Here is an 18,696-nt window from a genome sequence, read left to right as displayed (position 1 = left end):
GGGAGGTCCCCATCTGCTCAGAAGTGTTATACAAAAGGGTCAAAAAAAAGAAAAAAGAACGTTCACTTTCTGAGATCATTTGCGAATTCCTAAAAACAAGTAAGAAAAGTCTGTTCAATCTAAATCCAGCCGCAGGTTCCCTCAGAGGGCAACTGCTTACTATCGTGGGATGGTAAAGGATCGTAGTTTAACTGCTCTTCCCTCCTAACGTGAATCGCCTGAAAGTTTCCTCTTAAAATGCCCTCTGCAAGACACAAGAAGCTGGTAATTCTAACACTTTCTGGGGAAGAGGAAGGAAGGCGAGTCAATCTTCAATCCATTTTGCATGTATTACTTTTCGTTTAATAACGAGTTTTTAAATTAAATAACATAACAATAAAACAAATTAAAAAGAAGAGAATGTTCATCTCCTGAAGCAAGTGGCTTAAAACACACACACACACACACACACACACACACAGAGACACAATCACGCCAAAAGCAAAAGCAACAAAAACAAAATAAACAAGTGGGACTACATCAAACTAAAAAGCTTCCAAACAGCAAAGGAAACAGTCAACAAAATGAAAGAGCAACCTACTGAACGCAAGAATACTTGCAAACCATGTGTCTGACACGGAGTCAATATCCAAAATATATGAAGGACTGACACAACTAAATAGCAAAACACAATCTGATTAAAAAATGGGCGGAAGAGCTGAATAGGCCTTTTTCCAAAGACAACACGCAGATGCCAACGGGTACCTGAGAAGATGCTCAACACCACCAGTCATAAGGAAAACGCAGATCAAACCCACAATGAGCTATCACCTAACACCTGTCAGAACGGCTGTTATCAAAAAGACAAGCAATATCAAGTGTTGATGAGGATATGCAGAAAAGGGAATTTGTGCACTTTTGGGTGAGACTGTAAATTAGTGCAATCACTATGAAAACCAGTATGGGAGACCCTGAAAAAATTAAAACAAACCTACCATATGATTCAGCCATCCCACGTCTGGGTATTTACCCACAGAAGTGGAAACACTAACTCAGAAAGGTATGCATACCGCTAGGACCACTGCAGCATTATTTACAACAGCCAAAAGTGGAAATTACCCAAGTGTCCACCAACAAATTAATGAACAGATAAATGTGATGTGTGTATACAGACACACACACGTATACGTAATCACACAGACCACACATATATGCATGTGTGCACACACAGAGGAATATTATTTCAGCAATAAAAAAAGAATGAAATCTTGCCATTTGCAACAACATGGATGGGCCTCAAGAGCATTATGGTAAGTGAAGTAAGTCAGAAAGAGATAGATAAATACTATATGATCTTACTTATACATGGAATATAAAAAGAACAAACAAAAAAGCAAAACCAAAACCCCACGCTCACAGATACAGAGAACAGATTGGTGAGTGCCAGAGGCAGGGGGTGGGGGTGGGAAAAATAGGTGAAAGGGGTCAAAAGGTACAAACTTCCAGGTATAAAATAAACACGTCCTGGGTGTGTGGTAAGTGTACAGCATGGTGACTACAGTTAATAATACTGCAGTGCAGATTTTAAAATTGCTAAGAATGCAGAGATGAAAGGCTCTCATCGCAAGAATAGAATTTTTTAGATTTTAACTAGACTTACTGTGGAGATCATTTCACAATGTGTACAAATATCAAATCATTATGCTGTACACTTAAAACTATTATAATGTTATATGTCAACTGTACCTCAATTTTAAAAACAATTAAAATAAAAAAACTGAAACCATGGCATCAGTGATCCATTTTTTTATAAACCAAAGACTGAGGTCTTTTTCCGATTATATAAGCAATGTGCAACCTTTGAAAATCAATGAAAAACAGGAAAAACCCAATAAAAGTCACCCAAAAATACTGGTAACAATTTGACCTATTTCCTTCATGGTTTGCATTTATAAGGATGTGTTTTATATATATTTAAAACACTGGAATAATACCATGTTGGGGGACACAGGGAGGGCATGTCACAAGCAGTAAAAGAACTTACTCAAGGCAAGGAGAAGTTTAAGAATGAAGGGAAGTTTAATAGGTTCGCTGCTACAGGCAACAGCGGGCCACACAGAGGAGAGACACCTGTGAGCACGCCTGTGAGTATGCAGTGCCTTTTAACCGGGGAAAGGGCTGTGAACGCAAAGGGACAGGGAAGAGATTTCTGACTGGCTCTAAGTGAGGCAGGGGCCTTGGTTCACCGAAAGAGCGTGGATTTGTGGCCCCGTGAGACAGAGACACCAGCTGACACCAGCAGGGTGGTGGGATCTATGACTCTGACAAGGAGGTAAGTGGCTGAGACCAGTCAGCCTGAGCTCTGGTGAGATTAGCCATCTCCCAGGGCTGCTAATTCTGAGGGCAAACACCCGTGAGGACCCCCTCTTCGAAGACCAGCAGGCAGACGCCTACGGGCGGGAAGTCTGGGGCCCGCAGGCACCAGGTAGCACGGCACACTACCAGTTTTATCTTGCTTTCTCACTTACAGATCAAACGTTTCTCATTTTAATATTATCCAAAAACATAATTTTTAGGACTGAACATTATTCCATTTTATAAATACAACCAAAAATCAATGCCAACTCCCCCTCTGGAAACCAAAGGTTGTTTTGTTTCAAACTTGTGTTTTTATAAGTAAAGCTGTAACTCTGCTTAGCTTGTTAGAATAAATTCCCAAAGGAGAGACAGATGCGATCAAGTAATAAAGCCATTTAAACACTGCAAGAGCAGACTGTCAAATGCCTTCCAGACAAGCTGCTCCAGTTCATACCTGACCAGACACAACAGCCCACCGCCCACATCAGGGGTCAGCAGGCTTCAGCGCAGCCTGCAGAACAGGCTGCCTCTGGCTCCACTCATCTCCTAAGCAAGGATGACTCTACAGTTCTAGTCGGTTGACAACAAATCGTCACATCACTGTCTTGCACACCTGAAACTAATACAACCTTCAAAGTCAATTTTATTTATTAAAAAAGTAAAACACACATGAAAACAAATCAAGTGTTCCACAATGTGCTGTGCACTGTCTAAACCTTGGCATCTATTAGCTCATTTCATCTTCAGAACAACCCTGTGAAGTTACTGCTCATTTCACAGACTCAGTAACAAGAGAAGGTTACACAGCTAAAGAGTAGTTCCGCTGAAATCGGAACCCAGGACCTGGGCTGCACGTGAAGAACTGCCCGCAGGGCCAAGGCGGCCCCTGAGCCCTGAGGGCAGACTCAGGCAACACAGTCTACTGAGTTCCCGAGAGGGAAGATCCCTGTCTTTGAGAGAAGGCAGGCATTTTTTTAGGAGAGTGAAGTCACATTTCTACCATGATAGGAAACACTAACTGTAAAATAATTCCCCAAACTGCCTCTAAACGGTCAAAGTCTAAAATGTCCACCATACGGCGATTTACAGAAAAAGCCTGCCAACCCCTGCCATACACCACGTCCACTTACAAGACTGTCGTTAAAACACTTACACTTTTTCTTTGAGAAACTCCCTGTTACGCGCCCACTTTCACCACTGCTGTTCAACATTGTGCTGGAGGTTCCAGCCAGAGCCATGAGGTAAGAAAAAGACACAAAAAGCGTCCAAGTTGGAAAGAAGGAAAACTATATTCACAGGTGATGTGATTCTATATATAAAAAATCCCAAAGAATCCACAAGAAAGTAATCAGATCTAATAAGCAAACTCAGCAAGGTTGTAGAGTACAAGACACACAAAAATCAGCTGTGTATCTATACATCTGTAACACACAATCTAAAAAGGAAATTAAGAAAGCAACTCCACTTATAACAGCATCTAACGAATAAAACAGTCGGGAGTAAACTTAATCAAGGAGGTAAAACAGCATTACCTCATAATCCAGCAATTCCACTCCAAGGTATATACCCCAAAGAACTGGAAACAGGGACTCAAACAGGTATTTGTACACACACGTCCAGTGCTGCGTTATTCACAAGAGCTAAGAAGTGGGAAACCACCCAAACAATCAACAGACGAATGTATAAACAAAACGTGGTATATACACACAATGGACTATTCAGCCCTAAATGGGAAGGAGATCCTGATGCATGCTACAACACGGACCAACCTTAAAAACATTATGGTAGGTGAAATAAGCCAGATGCAGAGGGAAAATATCTATGATTCCATTTACATGAAGTACCTAGACTAGGCAGATTCCTAGAGACGGAAAGGAAGATCGGGGCTGCAGGAGGAAGAGCAGGGAGTTAGTGTTTGGCAGGGACAGAGCTTCAGTTCGGGAAGGTGATGTAGTTCTGGAGACGGACGGTGGGGACGGCTGCACCACAGTGTGGATGGATTAATGCCACTGAACCTATACTTAAAAATAGGTAAAATGGAAAATTTTAAGATCTATATATGTAAGACAATAAATTTTAAAGTTACCTCCTTGTCTTTTGCCCATTTTCCTGCTCATTTATAAGAATTATTTTAAACATTTGATGGCTATTAAATCTTCGTCATATATATCCCAATTTTTCACTTCTCCATATTTCTGATTTTTCTTTTCTGCTCAATATCCAATCTCACTGAGAAGCAAGAACACACTCATGCAAAAGTTTTCTGCATGAACTGTACCAATCTAGCTACACATTTAACACTCTTCTGATTTTATTCACACAACCACCAAGGCAATAGACTTCCAAACTGAGGGCCAGGCACTGTCCCTCCCATTTCACCTTGCACATATGGGCACACTGCCTTTCAGTCATTCGCTGTCTGTGGAAACACCAAGCAGCCGCATCCACTAGGGTCAGAAACTAAGAAATAATGAAAAAGAGTAGACTTAATCTCTTAACTTTCAAAAATAATCCTGAAAATCCTTACAATTTTAATGTAATAATTAAAAGTCTATGTCAGTTTAATGGCTCAGCCACCTAACTGGGCAGGGGGACAGTGATTATAACAACGGGAAATGTATACACATTTTTTTTTAGCAAAACAGTGCTCAAAGAGAAAACTACTAGTGTACGACTTGGAAAGAGCCTCTACGAAGGTGCAGTTAAAACTGAAGATAAACCCAGGAAAGACAGCGTGGCTGTTCAACCCGTATGAACAGAGGCAGAGGAAAAGAAATCCTAGTCAATAGTGCGCAATACTGCCTTTAGAAAGAGCAGTCTTCTTGATCTTGGTAGAAGCATCACATAAAGAGTTACATCATCATGGCAGAGTGCAGGATACCTCCTAATCATAAGGTACGTGAATGTACCCAGTAACGGCACGGAAACAAACCATCCTGATTGGTGGGCCATGTTATTTCTGTGTGCGTAAAAATAGTGGTAAATTTGTTACTGAATGCAGGTTAAAAAAACCCACACTATTTACTTTCAAATGGGCCAGGAAAAAAAATGTATACAAATAGAGGAAAAAAATTAAAGCCAATATTAATCATTGGGGGATCTGAGTGAAGGCCTATGGGAGATTCCATATAATTTCTGCAGCTTTTCTGATTTAAAAAAAGCAGTCAGAAAACTAGTAAAGTTTTATTTCAACAAAGAACACATATATAAACTTCATGCTAGTTATCAACTAAATCTGATCCAGTCAATGAGAACAAACATCCTCAAGTATTACGGAGTATACCCCAATTCTGGCTCCAGATTTAAGTCACTGATACTTGTTACAGCTTTCATTTCAGCAGTTTTGATTCACTCATTTATTCCACAAATATTTACTGGGTGTCACTATGTGTCAGGAACCTTCTGATTCTCAGGAGTACAGCAGTATACAAAACAAACGAAATCTCTAAATTACACGTTCTTTTACAGGAGTCACGTCTATCCAAATGCTGCGCGGGGCTTTGCTGTGTATTAAAAATTGTCACAATAGCCCTGGGATCTCTCAACGCATCTTCGAAGTTCCCCAAGTAGTCCATTTTCTTGGTAGCCAAGTTTTCTTTTAGCTTAGTCAGTGAGCCAAACTAAAGGGCAGCAGACAGTCCTCCTATCCTCCCAGATTATATACACGAGGTAATTAAATTTTCTTGTTTAAAAAAGTCTCAAGGCCACTGAGTCCGAGTGTATTAAAAATATGAAATATTAAGGAAAAAAATGCAACTGTATTTAAGCATTTCAAGACTTTGTTAATAATAGAAATAATGGTATCTGATCTGTTTTAGTATTGCTTTAAACATATCATAAAAAATGAGTTAAAATATCAATAATATTAGGAATATGAAGTAGAGAATAACCCCCTGCATTCAAAGTATTTTCAAATTACCTTCCCATATTCCCAGAGTTTCGAGTTCATAAGTAACAGCCAATTTGCTTGCTGGCAGCTGTATTACAGGTTTTAAATAACACAATTAATCAAGCAATATTTAATGCAAAACAATATAAAAATATGTTAGTTAAAATAAAAAATCCTTTTAAAGTACACGAAACATTTACTAATACTCAAATGTTGGGGAATTATGCAATATATTTGTACATAACTTATGGAAATTGGAAAATAATTTTATCTGGATGAAACCAAACATGTTACATAATTTACGAGCTTCAACTAAAGTAGGATTAGAGGGTAATTTACAGTCCTAAAGACATACAATTTATAAAAAAGGCTAAAAACAGTGAGCTATGGGGGGAGGGTATAGCTCAGTGGTAGAGTGCATGAGGTCCTGGATTGAGTCCCCAGCACCTCCATTTAAACAAAATAAAAATAAGAACAGTAGGCTATGTATTCACCTTAAGATGTAAGAGAAACACTTACACAGTAAGGAAACAAAATTATAAAGAAAAAGCATAAATAAATGAAATAATAAAGAAATACATAATCTAACATTTAATAAAGGGTAATATCACAACCAACTTTGGTTTATTCTATGAACACAAAGTTGATTTAACATTAGGAAATCAATGTAATTCACCATATTAGTGGAATAACGGAGAAAAATTATGCAATCATCTCAACAGATGCAGGGAAAAAATTTAATATAATTCAACGGCCACTCATAGTAGAAGTATTTAGCAACTAGAAATAAAGGAAATTTCTTTAACAAAAGGTAAATATACAAAAATTAATTGTATGTTTATATGAGCAACAAACAATAAGACAATGAAATTTTCCAAAAGACAATTTACCACTGCATCAAAAATACCAATTATAACTAAAGGTCAATTTAATAAGACGTCAACACAGAAAGCTATAAAAATTATTGAAAGAAATTAAATTGATCCTAAATTTATCCAGATTCAATGTAAATCTCAATAAAAATTCCAAGTTTTTATATGTGCAAGGACATTAACAAGTTGATTCTTAAATTTACAAGGCATTATTAAAGAACAAAAAAGATTTGTTTGATGAAACTTGATCCTTACATTACACTATCAATTACACAAAATCAATTCCAAGTGAAGTGTAAATATAATACCTGAAGAGCAAAACAATTGAAAAAAATTACAGAATATTTAGGGTAGGGAAAGATCTCTTAAACCAGACATAAAAAGCATTCAACATCATGACGAAGTTTTCCTACACTGATCATATGAACTACAAAAATACACAGCAGGAAGATATTTGCATGATATCGCCAACAAAGGGTTTGAACCTAGAATACATACGGACTGCAACAAATCAATACAGACAGACAACTCAGTAGAAAGAGACTGAACAGGCACTTCATAAAATGACGCAAAAAAAATGAAATAACAAACATGAAAAGATGCTCAATCATTTCAACACTGATTACTAAAGAAGGATTCAGAGAAATACAAATTACAAGTGGGTAATACTATCATATACCCCACCACAACTGGCTAAAAAATATGCAGACTGACAATATCACGTTACGATGAGAAACAACAGGAATCCTTGTAAACCATTAGCAGGAATGTAAACCGGTACAGCCATCTTCAAAAAGTTTCCACTTAAAGCTAAAGACATATGCATCCTTTATGTCTGAACAATTCGACTCCTAGGTGTATATGACCAAGAGAAACGTTTGTGCACAATACACTAGGAGACATGTTCAATAAAATTCACAGAAATTGGAAACAGCCCAAATGCCCATAGACAGTAGGAGAAAAGATACTGTGATATATTCACACAAGTGAACACAACTGGCCCTTTAACAACATGGGTTTGAACTGCAAGGTCCACATATATGCAGGTTTCTTCCAATAACTATACTGGAAAATTTTTTAGAGACATGACAATTTTAAAAAAAGTCACAGATGAACCACATCGCCTAGAATGTTGAAAAAACTAAGAAAAGGTTAAGTATGTCATGAATGCATAAAATATATGCAGATACTAGTCTATCATTACAAAGGCATAAAGTGAGTGATATTTAACATAACATTAATGTGTCAGTTTTCTTAATGTTTTGTAACTCTGCTTTCAAAGAGTTATGTTACATATTCCTTTGCAATTGGAGAAATGAGGAGTATCAGCCTATTATTATTACAGGTAAGTGATGTCTTTAAAAATGTGTTTCCAATACTGTATTATGAATATGACTATAATGCTGTACGTCATAAACATTTCCCAGTGATTCATTCATTCATTCATTCATTCGTGTACAGGCTGGGCTGCTGTGAAGCAGCCGTATCAATTACCCTAGGCCACTGCAAAGAATGATACTGCTGTTGCTTTATCATCAATGCATGAACTGTTACATTTTCATGTTACTTTTCATTTCTGATGTCTAGTTTTGGCAACACATGTAACATCTACAGTGTTCTGTATCATATAAGACAACACTGATGTAGGTTCTGACAGGCGATTCACCTTGTAAACAGAGGAGGTTAACTCAGGGTATACGGAACTGAAGTCTCTCTTCCTTATGATTTTCTTAACATTTTTTCCTTTAGCTTACTTTATTGTTAAGAATACAGTATATATACATAACATACAAAATATATGTTAACTGTTTATAAGTAAGGCTTCTGCTTCCGGTCAACAAAAGGTTATTAGTAGTTAGTTTTCGGGAGAGTCAAAAGTTATATGTGGATTTTCAACTGTGTGGGGGTCAGACACCCCCTAGCCCCTGTCTTGTTTGAGGGTCAACTATATATACTACGCAGTAACAAAAATGAAAGAAACTACAGCTCCAGTAACATGGGTTAAATCTCACAAAGTTAATAAACTGTTTAGCAAAAAGAGCACCCTCACACCAAATAGTGAGATTCCATTTATAGGAAGGAAAAAATCAGGTAAAACTGAAGTACTCAGGAACACATGCTTAGATGGGAAAATTACACAAAGAGCAAGAAGGCAATGACCACATAACAACGCAAGATAGTGATTCTGAGGGGTGGGAGGGAGTACTGATCAGAAAGGGGTTCAAAAGGGGTTTCTGAGGCTGGCAGTCTATACTTCCTGACTTGGGTGGGGTTACACGGAGTTCTGACAAATCGCTATCAGGACCCTTATATCTGTCAATTGGCTGGCTCACTCAGCAACGTTTATAAAGTAGTTCTTACAAATCACCCATTTACAAGAGCACCTAAAAAGCCAAAGCCCTGAGAACTAGAATTTTTACTCAATTTACATCACTGAAGTCTAACCCTCCTTTACTGTCTTAAACATTTAAGTTTCTTGGTTCATCTACTTCTGACTAGAACACGAGGCTTTAAGTACAATGCTGACAGTTCTTGGAACTGGCAAAATTAAACACTGTATGAATAAGTAAAGCATCTTAATTCTGAAGATATCTTCCACCTGCCAAGCACCGTTAAATAAATACAGGTGTTACAAAGCAATCTAAGATTGCTTCCCCTCTCACCTCGATACTTACAATCCATTTGGGGAAATTATACATAAAAATGTTCCCACATTTACTGTATTGCAACTAACAACATAAATGACACTAGATTTCGGTTATTTATCCCCCACTGGACAGAATTTTAATGTCAGCGACGGTATCTGACTCAGTTCGTCTCTACATCCTCAGGACCGAACACAGCGCCTACCATGCAGCAGCTGAACACAAAAAAGGTCTGCTGAATGGACAAAAAAATTAACACAAAGTAACGTATGACAAATAGGAAATAACAGACAGTAAAAATACAATATACAGAATGACAACCGTGTAGGGCCTTTGGTCATCTTGCACCTATTGGACTCAACCGGACTACTGTCCGTCATTCCACCATCCTCCCTCACCTGCCCCCAGCCTCCAGCCCACAACTCATCCCCTCATTCAACAATCTGATATACATTGAGCAATTACTGCATGCTAGGCACTGGATCAGAGTGCTAGTGACACAAAAATTAATAAAAAGCATAGTCCCCGTATTGAAGGAGTTACAATCTACAGTAGACAAGCCAGGACAGAATGACAATGCCCTCAGTGCTAAAACAGAGATCTACACAAAGGGTCACAAGGGCATAAACGAGGAAGCACCTCATTGCAGGGATCAGGGAAGCTGAGCGGGACTTCACCGGAGAGGGAGCGGGGCGCGCCGAGGACTCCCGGGACCCCACGCGCAGGGAGCCGGGACGAGGATGCTCCGGTTCTGGAGACCTGAGATGCCACCCTCTGGGGTGGCGGCGGGGACAATGGCCTACGGAGCGCAGCAGCGTTTCAACGTGACCCTGCGGTGCAGGAATCCCCCGCCCCCGCCCCCAGCACGGCCCCGGCGGCGCCGAGCGGCCCGGCCCCTACGTACCCCCTCGGTCTTCATGTCCAGGATCTTCTCCACCTCGAACACATCCTCGCCGTCCTCCTCGCTGTCCCCGACGGCCTCCGCTCCCTTCGCGGCCGCGCCCTTCTCTTCGCCCGCCGCCCCAACTCCTTTTCCTTCGACCCCGGGCGGCTCGCCGCTGCCGTCGGCACTCGAACCGGGAAGTGCGGCCGCGTTCGACCCCTCCGCCGCCGCCATAACGGAGCTCTGCAAGCGGCCGGGAGAGACGCTGCGACACGCGCCCCACGCTAGGCCCCGGCCCTCGAGCCGCGGGACGCCGCTCAGCCGGACGGGCCAATGGCGGGCTCGCCACCCACGAGCGACGCGCGCGCGCACCAATGACGTCAGGGCGGGCGCGCCGGAGCCCCGCACGGCCCCCCGGAAGCGGGTGGGCGGGCCAAGAGGCGCCCCCGCCGGAGAGAAGAGCGCGGCGACGAGGCTGGGGAGAGAGCCGGAGGGGCGGGGCTAGAGCCACGTGGGCGGGCCGTGGGCGGGGCCTCCAAGCCGCGCCTCCAGGCTCCCTGGGGACGGCGGCGCCTGGTTTTCCGTGCGGTTTGTGAGCGACCCAGTGAAACAGCTCCTGGTGCTGCTGTATCTTAGTGAGTGCTGCTAAAGATAAGGTGTATTTTTTAAATCATCAGGCTAAAACGTGTATTTTCTGATTTGTAGTTGGGTTTTTCCCCCTCACTGGGAAGAGTCAGAAGTCGTCATAAAAGCAGTTTGTCCGGGTTGTGAATAATTGACAGAAACAGTCAGGACCCCCACCTCAAAAAAAAGAATTGTCACCCAGAGTTAATAGGTAAGATTTTTTTCTCACTTTGAATTGCAAATAAGCAGACTCTTTACGGCAGCGGGCTTTTTATTTGACGGTGGACTTTGTCTAAAAATAAATGCTCGGGATCAGGGTTGTGAGTTCAGTTGCAGTTGGGGCAGAGCGAGGACCCCCGCTGGGAGCCAGCCCGCCTGAGGGCTGGGAGGGACGCCCCCGGAAGCACGCGGGATCTCCGTGAAGGCGGCACGGGCAACCGGGCACACGTTTTGGCAGGTCGCTGCTAGTCACAAGCAGCAGACAGATGTCCTGACTAATGGTTGTACTACTTTTCTGGATACAGGAAGACGTAAGAAATTGGGCTCATAAAATCTTCTCCTGAAAATATCTAGCTATCTGAAGGCTTTTTTTTTTTTGCCAGTTTTCCCCAGAGCACAGAGTGGGTCCTGCCTGATCCCCTCTCCGGGTGTATTGAAGGTCAGCGACTGCAGTGGTCAGTGACTTCATTCTCGTAGAACCAAGTGGTGACTGACAATTTATACTTGGCAACTTAATTTACAAAATTAACTCTTTTAAATTAACTCTCTGAAGTTAGTTTAAGACTAATATATGATCCAGCAGATCCCTTTGGAGGGGATCACCAGGTCTCTGAGTTGGCTCAATGATTTGTTTAGCTTACTAAGTTTACCCTAGGCACCATCCCATACTAAGCATTAGGATTCCAAAGATCAATACATCGTAGTCTGCCTTCCAGATACTCTCAGTCTATACAGGAAGACCCACAGCAATTCTAATAATTAGATATCTTTTTAAAAATAAGTTTTTGAAAAGTATTATAACAAAATAACACTAGTTGATGGTGGAAAGCTGATTTTTTTTTTCAGAATTCCAGCTAATAAGTGAAGAAGAAAAATCGAGAATCTCAGTATTTTATAAATGATTCAGACAACAAAATCATTAGCTGAGAGACCAATGAGGAACTGGGTGCCAAAGTATCTCTCCACAGACAATTGATGGTTGTGGGGAAAACACTGCTTCAGGTTGGAAACCTGCTGACCAACATTAGCATTACTAGAAGTAGAATAACGAGGGGCAGGGTAGAGCTCAGTGGCAGAGTGCATGCTGAGCATGCAGGAGGTCCTGGGTTCAGTCCCCAGTATCTCCACTTAAAAAATAATAAATAAATAAATAAACCTAGTTACCTCCTACCCCCCAAAAGTAGAACAATCAGACTTCATGGCTCATGTTGACAAAAATGTGGATCCTTCATCTACTCAGAACTTTAGGTCCAATTTCCAGTTTACAAGAACTATGGGGAAAGAGCAATGGAAATAATCAGACAAACTCAGAATGTGGGATGTCTTGCAGGAAAAGTGACCTGTTTCTCCAATAGCAAAAGAAGAGGGAAGAGAAGGCTGTCCTAAATGTATAAAAACTTGACAAAATATTTTAAGTCTTGATGGGTTTCATTATGCTATTTACTCTGTTTTTATGTATTTCTGAAATAAAAATTTTATTTATATGTATGTTCATTGTAAGATTTTTCTCAATTAATTAAAAAATGTGTAAGATAGAAATAAAGTTCCTATTCCTCAAAGGTAGGCAGTTTGGAATATGACATGCCAGATTTTTATCTCATACGTATTTAAACACCCATTTGTATAACTTTAAAAGGAACTCTATTGCTCATGGTTCTGTAATTGCACTATATGTAACATAATATATGCACATGTGGGTGAGTCCATATTTCTGTAAGATGAACTTCTAGAAGTGGAATTCCTACTAGTGGAATTTATAGGTCAAGGAGCTTAGTAATTCAATTTTTGTCTTCCAGTTTTATTGAGATATAATTGACATATACTACTGTATAAATGACATATACTACTGCATGATGACTTGACTTACAGACATCCTGGAATAATGATCACAGTAAGTTTAGTGAATATCCATCATCTCATATAGGCACAAATAAAATGAAAATAAAAATATTTTTTCCTTCTGATGTGAGCACTTAGGATTTACTCTATGAACAATGTTCAGGTATAACATACGACAGTGTTAATTATACTTATCATGCTGTACAGGACATCCCTAATACTTATTTGTCTTATAACTGGAAGTTTGTGCTTTTTGACCACCTTCATCCAATCCCCCCTGCCCCTGCCCCCACCTCTGGTAACCAAAGATCTGATCTCTTTTTCCATGAGTTTGCTTTTTTGAAGTATAACTGACCTACAGCAGTATATTAGTTCCTGGCACACAATATAGTAATTTGATTATTTCTAAGCATTATGAAGTGATCACCACATAGTGGTTTAAATTTTGACAAACATTGTAAAATTTTCTTTCACTAGTATCTGTTTCCAGTTACAGCGTAAGGAAGTGTCTGGTTTGTCTTTTGTGATGATGTCAGCAGACAAGTAGGCAAGGCCAAGGCCAAGGCCTGGCTGATCTGCCCAGTAAAGTGTAACAAGCCCGTTGTAGACGTAGACAGCTTATTACATAACCAGCAAGAGGGGAGAGCCGTCAAGAGGTGGCTCCCCGTGCCCTCGGCCTAGGCCCCCAAAGGAGCTGGGATTGGATCATGAGCCACAGCTCTACCCTGAGCTCACGCGTCGTCTGCCCTAGGAGGTGATGAGAAACGTCTCCTCCCCTAGGAGACAGGGAGACAGGGAGGAGGGGGCCTCACGGCAGCCCTCACCAGCCCCCATCTCTGGCACCAGCAGGCTCACAGGCTTTCTGCTAGACTCAGGGAGCAGGCTGGGTCTCTCGTCCGGCTACTGTCAGCCACTGGAGACAAGGCACAGCAAGCAGCAGAACGGGGCCCTGAACCAAGGCAGGGGGGCAGGGTGGCAGCGGCGTTTGTGGTGAAGGCAGGACAGGCAGAGGGACAGCCTCAATGTGCCTCCAGGAACGGGGGCTTCCCGTCCAGGCAGAGCAGTGACAGCCTGGAAATGATGTGGTGGCGGGAGGTGGTCCGCAACCCTGCAAGAAATGACTCAAAGGGTCAGAGACCTGAAAAAAATGCAAACTGTGAACCGTGGAGAACGTAACATAGGAGAAAGTCTAATGCCCTTGCGTGTGGTGGTGACATTTAGTTGCAACACCAAAAGCGAGACCCATGAAAGAACTGCTTGGGACGCCTAGTTCCTCTAAGTAACAAGAGAGGCGTCCAGGGATCTGCAGACGGGACCACACCAGGGAGCACGCGCACCAAGGGCCCTGGACGCAGGCGTGATGCCAGGATGGCTGCCGGGTCCAAAGACCCTCTTTCCTCGCGGCCGGGCCAGCTGCCTCCCAGATCCCAAGCGGAGAAGCAGCAGCTTCCAAGACGGCCCTCGTGCACCCCATCACCTTAAAACACTCAAACCCCGAAATCTGCCATATTGAAATTTTTATTTTGTAATTGCTTGTTAGTTCATCACAACAATAAAGACTGCTTCCACTGATTTTAAAGTGACCACTACATTGAATAAAACCACAAGTTTTGGTATAGGTATCCATTAATATCTGATTATTTTGTACACAGAAGCATGAAGAAAGAAAGTTTAAACTGCAGTCATTTGCTTCGGCCCTGGCAGTGGTTACCGCCAGTGAGGCCTGGCAGTGGTGCCTGCAGGCTGCATCCCCAGCAGCTGTTTGGTGGCCGAGTCCCAGTCTTTACCCAGCTCGAGCCGCCAGCAGATGGAGGGATATTGTCCTTCAGTTCTTCTTAGCCACTCACTTGCTTTCCGTATTTCCTCAAAAGCCCAGGGGATACGCCTAGATTAAAAATAGTTTTTCTGTCAATTTTGGGATATAATTATGTATGAAATATAACATGGACCAGATCCAGCACATTATATCAGACGAAATCTGTCAAAAATTAACACTCTTCATAGCAGCGGTTCTGACATTTTTATGGGAGTTCTTCCACCAGCCTGACATGGTGCTTTTAGCCCCTTCCTCACATGGTGAAGCACACCAGGCCCTCGCCGCCCGGCGCCACCGCCTTCACGGGCGTCCCTGCTGCCCCCAGGACCACGCCAGCTTTCACACGTGTTACCAATGGTTGACTGTCATCCTCTGCTCATCCTCCAAGCACAAAACCAGCGCTGTGTTCACACTAGGCTTCCACCTGCCCCTCCCTTTTGCTCTTCTGGGAATTCTCACCTCAAACTAGTTACTGGTAAAGTCCCTGAGAGTCACCCACGAAACTGGCATGTATTTAATTTTACAACACAAACTGGGAACAACTTACTAGTAAAATGTGCATAACATAAACACTTCTAGTTTGTGTCCATAAAATGCTGTCAAATATTCAAGTCTATTTGAGACTGAGAAAAATTGAGATTTCTCATTAATGTTAGATAGGTGTTTGCTTGTTTGTTTTGTTACCTGCTAGAACTTGTTAGCAAACAAGCATTGACATATACTAAAGGATACGGGGGGACACAAAGAATTTGGAAAGTCTATCATTCTGATTTTTCTCCCCTGGGAGCTGGGACGTGGGCCATCAGGGTCCTGTGGTGGTTGAGAGCTGGGTTCGATCCTGCCTCTGTAATCACACAATGTACAGCCCTCACTCAACCCTGCAAGCCTCAGTTTCCTCAGTTATGCCACTAATACAAGATCCCATGTGTTTGTTGTGGGGATTAACAAAACGCATGAATTTAACATACTGAATGGTCTCTGGCACCGAGCAGGCAATCCATAAAGGTTAGCTGAGTACCTGGGGACCTGAACACCTAAACGGCAAGCGAGCCCAAGGAAGTTAAAAGACTGATGGTTCCCAGTAATTACTAGTCTGCTTAGAGTCACTGACCACTGGAGGCAAAAAGACTGATTTAAAGTATTCTCACAGATTCAACTGGCCTTCCTTTAATCCAGTTGGTCTCTGAACTTTTGACTGACCACCCCACCAGTATGAAAATTTTGTTTGTACCCCTCCAAGCAATGTGCTGCCGCATTAATGTTATGGACATCATGAAGCAGAAAAAATAGAAAAGTTTTAAATATGTAAAAAGCAGGAAATAAACATTACTTAAAAGAGTTTTATCTATTAAAGTGCCAACAAACCATATTGTTATCTCACAATAACAGTATTACAGTAAGAGTAATGTGATGGAATATATTTCATTATCTTGGAAATCTTGGTTTAATAATTTTTGCTACTGCAGTTCAAAAGGAGGCTGAACGTTATTAATCCTTATTCTAACGGTTATCACAGAGTAAGGAAAAGATTTAAATAGAAGTGGTTGTGCCTGTCAAATCAAATACTAACTTTTCAGTCTATTCATTCTTCAAAGTATTTTTCTTGATACTCATTTAATAAATTCCCATTTTTCTCAAGGAGTTGTTTTGGCAAACTAATGAGAAAGTGTTGCTCTTTTTAAAAATGAAGGCACATATTCCATAGAGTAAAATGCTCAGTTAATGATTGTGTAAGTGTCTGTTTTGTGTTTGGTGCAGTTGGGAATGGAGAATTTAATCGTTGTTGTGAGAGGGTAAAAACAGATCTACTAATTTATTTTAATTTCATCCGTAAATATATTATCTCTAAGGGATAAGAACTTTTTCTTAAACATGACACTTAAAAACAGTGATAAATAATTCTTTAATATCACAAAATATCTAGGTAATGTTTAAATTTCCCTAATTGTCTTTTTTTTTTTTTAATGCAATGGGTCTTGTTCAAATCAGGATCCAAACAAGGTCCACACATTGCCTTTATGTGTGCCGAACATCTTTAATCGACAGGTTCCTCCTCTCCCCTCTTCTTTCACTGTCATTTATTTCCTCCCATTCCAGACATTGCTGCCTGCATTCCCGCAGTAGGACTTAACATGTCCAGTCTCTGTTCTCTGACATCTGATCTTCATTATGTAAAATCCCTATACAGTTTCCAAGTCAAAACCATAAAACGAGGTACATTAGGCGAAGCCTTACTTCCGTCCTGTCTCCTCCCCAACCCCCCAGAGATAATAATATTTTACTAGTTTTATTAGCTTTCCCCCATCTTGCCTTTTGAAAAACATAAGCAAACTGTGTGTGTGTGTGTGTGTGTGTGTGTGTGCGTGTGCGGGTGCGTGTGTGTGCGTGTGTGCATAGGCGGCCCCTGGCTGGGGTATGGACGGGGTGCTGACGGGTAAGGAGGATTCTCACGTACACCCAAGGCCTCTTGCGGTCCCCAGGGCCGGCCAAGGGCGAGGGCGGGGCCCCAGAACCGGCTCTTTCCACACAGCCCCGTTTTAGCAGAAAATTCTAAATCTGAACCTGGTCTTCTAGGTGCTTCTAAAGTTGCATTTGTCAGGGTAGCGCTTTAGACATATTTATTTTAACAGTTCACTAGTTTGATTTACAAGTTTTAACACTTAGACATATAGCATGTGGGTTTCTATTTGTATTCTTATCCCAGGCCCTGCAATTGTTAGATTTTCCAAAAGCACATAAAAGAAATACACTGCAGTGAAACACAGTACTAACCAGGACCTGAACAGCTAGGACTCCGTGTAAGCGACACGTAAACTCTCCAAGCCCCAGTTTCCTCTCAACCCAAGAAGTAAAAATACTGTCTGTCTGGCCTCCCCAGGAAGAGCTCCGGGAATATGTTCCCTGCGGACAAAGCATCTCTGTGCTCACAATTCCGCGTGGCTTCCTCTCAGGTCAGTAAGGAGCTGGCTGAGCTTTTTTCCCCTAAATAACCCATCTCCTCCCTCCACATCCCCACCCCCATACACAGTGTCAACTACAGCCTTGAAAAAGCTTTTCTAAACAGGAAGTTATTGTAAAACAAGCTACTTCCAATTATTGCATAAAAACAAGCTGATTTGTGGCTGCTCAGCATAAATTAGGCATCGACTTTTATTCAACGTAAAGGTGGCAAAAAAAGTTGATTATTTTGTGGGGAGGAGGGAATAACTGTTAGTTTAGGAATGACTCTTCATAATTATTATATTAGACCCACAAACATAGAATAAAGACCTCACCGATACACACATACACTTGCCACAGCTTCTTTTCACTCCTGATTAAAACAAATGAACAAAATGAAACAAATAAACTGGGCTGAGGGCAAAAAGAAAAGAAATGATTGACAGGACAAGTGAGTGAGTCACCTGGAAACAGAAGCGTCATCCAGTTTCATCAGTGACCTGAAGGCTCCTCCCTGCCGTTCCAGCCTGGAGCGAAGGAACTGCAGGACGAGAAACGTGGCGACCAGGTCTAGGAGCCGCTCTCTTCCTTTCACACCTAGAAGCGGAAACGTATTTTATGTCTGTCAGAAG

At 41.6% G+C, this 18,696-nt stretch overlaps 2 protein-coding genes across 5 annotated transcripts in view; both read right to left on the bottom strand.

Annotated features, from left to right (window-relative positions):
- The window catches only part of MPHOSPH8 (M-phase phosphoprotein 8), a 37,871-nt gene extending 26,881 nt beyond the window's left edge, over nt 1–10,990 (bottom strand). For all 3 annotated transcript variants that reach the window (XM_072975922.1, XM_006219117.4, XM_072975923.1), the window contains exon 1: nt 10,648–10,990. In XM_072975922.1, the coding sequence (XP_072832023.1) occupies nt 10,648–10,860 (213 nt within the window). In that variant the 5' untranslated portion in view covers nt 10,861–10,990. The remainder of the gene's footprint in view (nt 1–10,647) is intronic.
- Nucleotides 10,991–14,810: 3,820 nt separating this feature from the next.
- PARP4 (poly(ADP-ribose) polymerase family member 4) overlaps nt 14,811–18,696 on the bottom strand; it is a 67,286-nt gene continuing 63,400 nt past the window's right edge. For both annotated transcript variants that reach the window (XM_072975920.1, XM_072975921.1), the window contains 2 exons: nt 18,529–18,661; nt 14,811–15,193 (listed from right to left, as the gene is read on the bottom strand). In XM_072975920.1, the coding sequence (XP_072832021.1) occupies nt 15,016–15,193; nt 18,529–18,661 (311 nt within the window). In that variant the 3' untranslated portion in view covers nt 14,811–15,015. The remainder of the gene's footprint in view (nt 15,194–18,528; nt 18,662–18,696) is intronic.

The sequence above is a fragment of the Vicugna pacos genome, chromosome 14, assembly GCF_048564905.1.
Source record: "Vicugna pacos chromosome 14, VicPac4, whole genome shotgun sequence".
Taxonomy (NCBI): domain Eukaryota; kingdom Metazoa; phylum Chordata; class Mammalia; order Artiodactyla; family Camelidae; genus Vicugna; species Vicugna pacos.
Note: the sequence above shows the minus strand (reverse complement) of the source record. Positions and strands in the feature narration are given on the sequence as shown.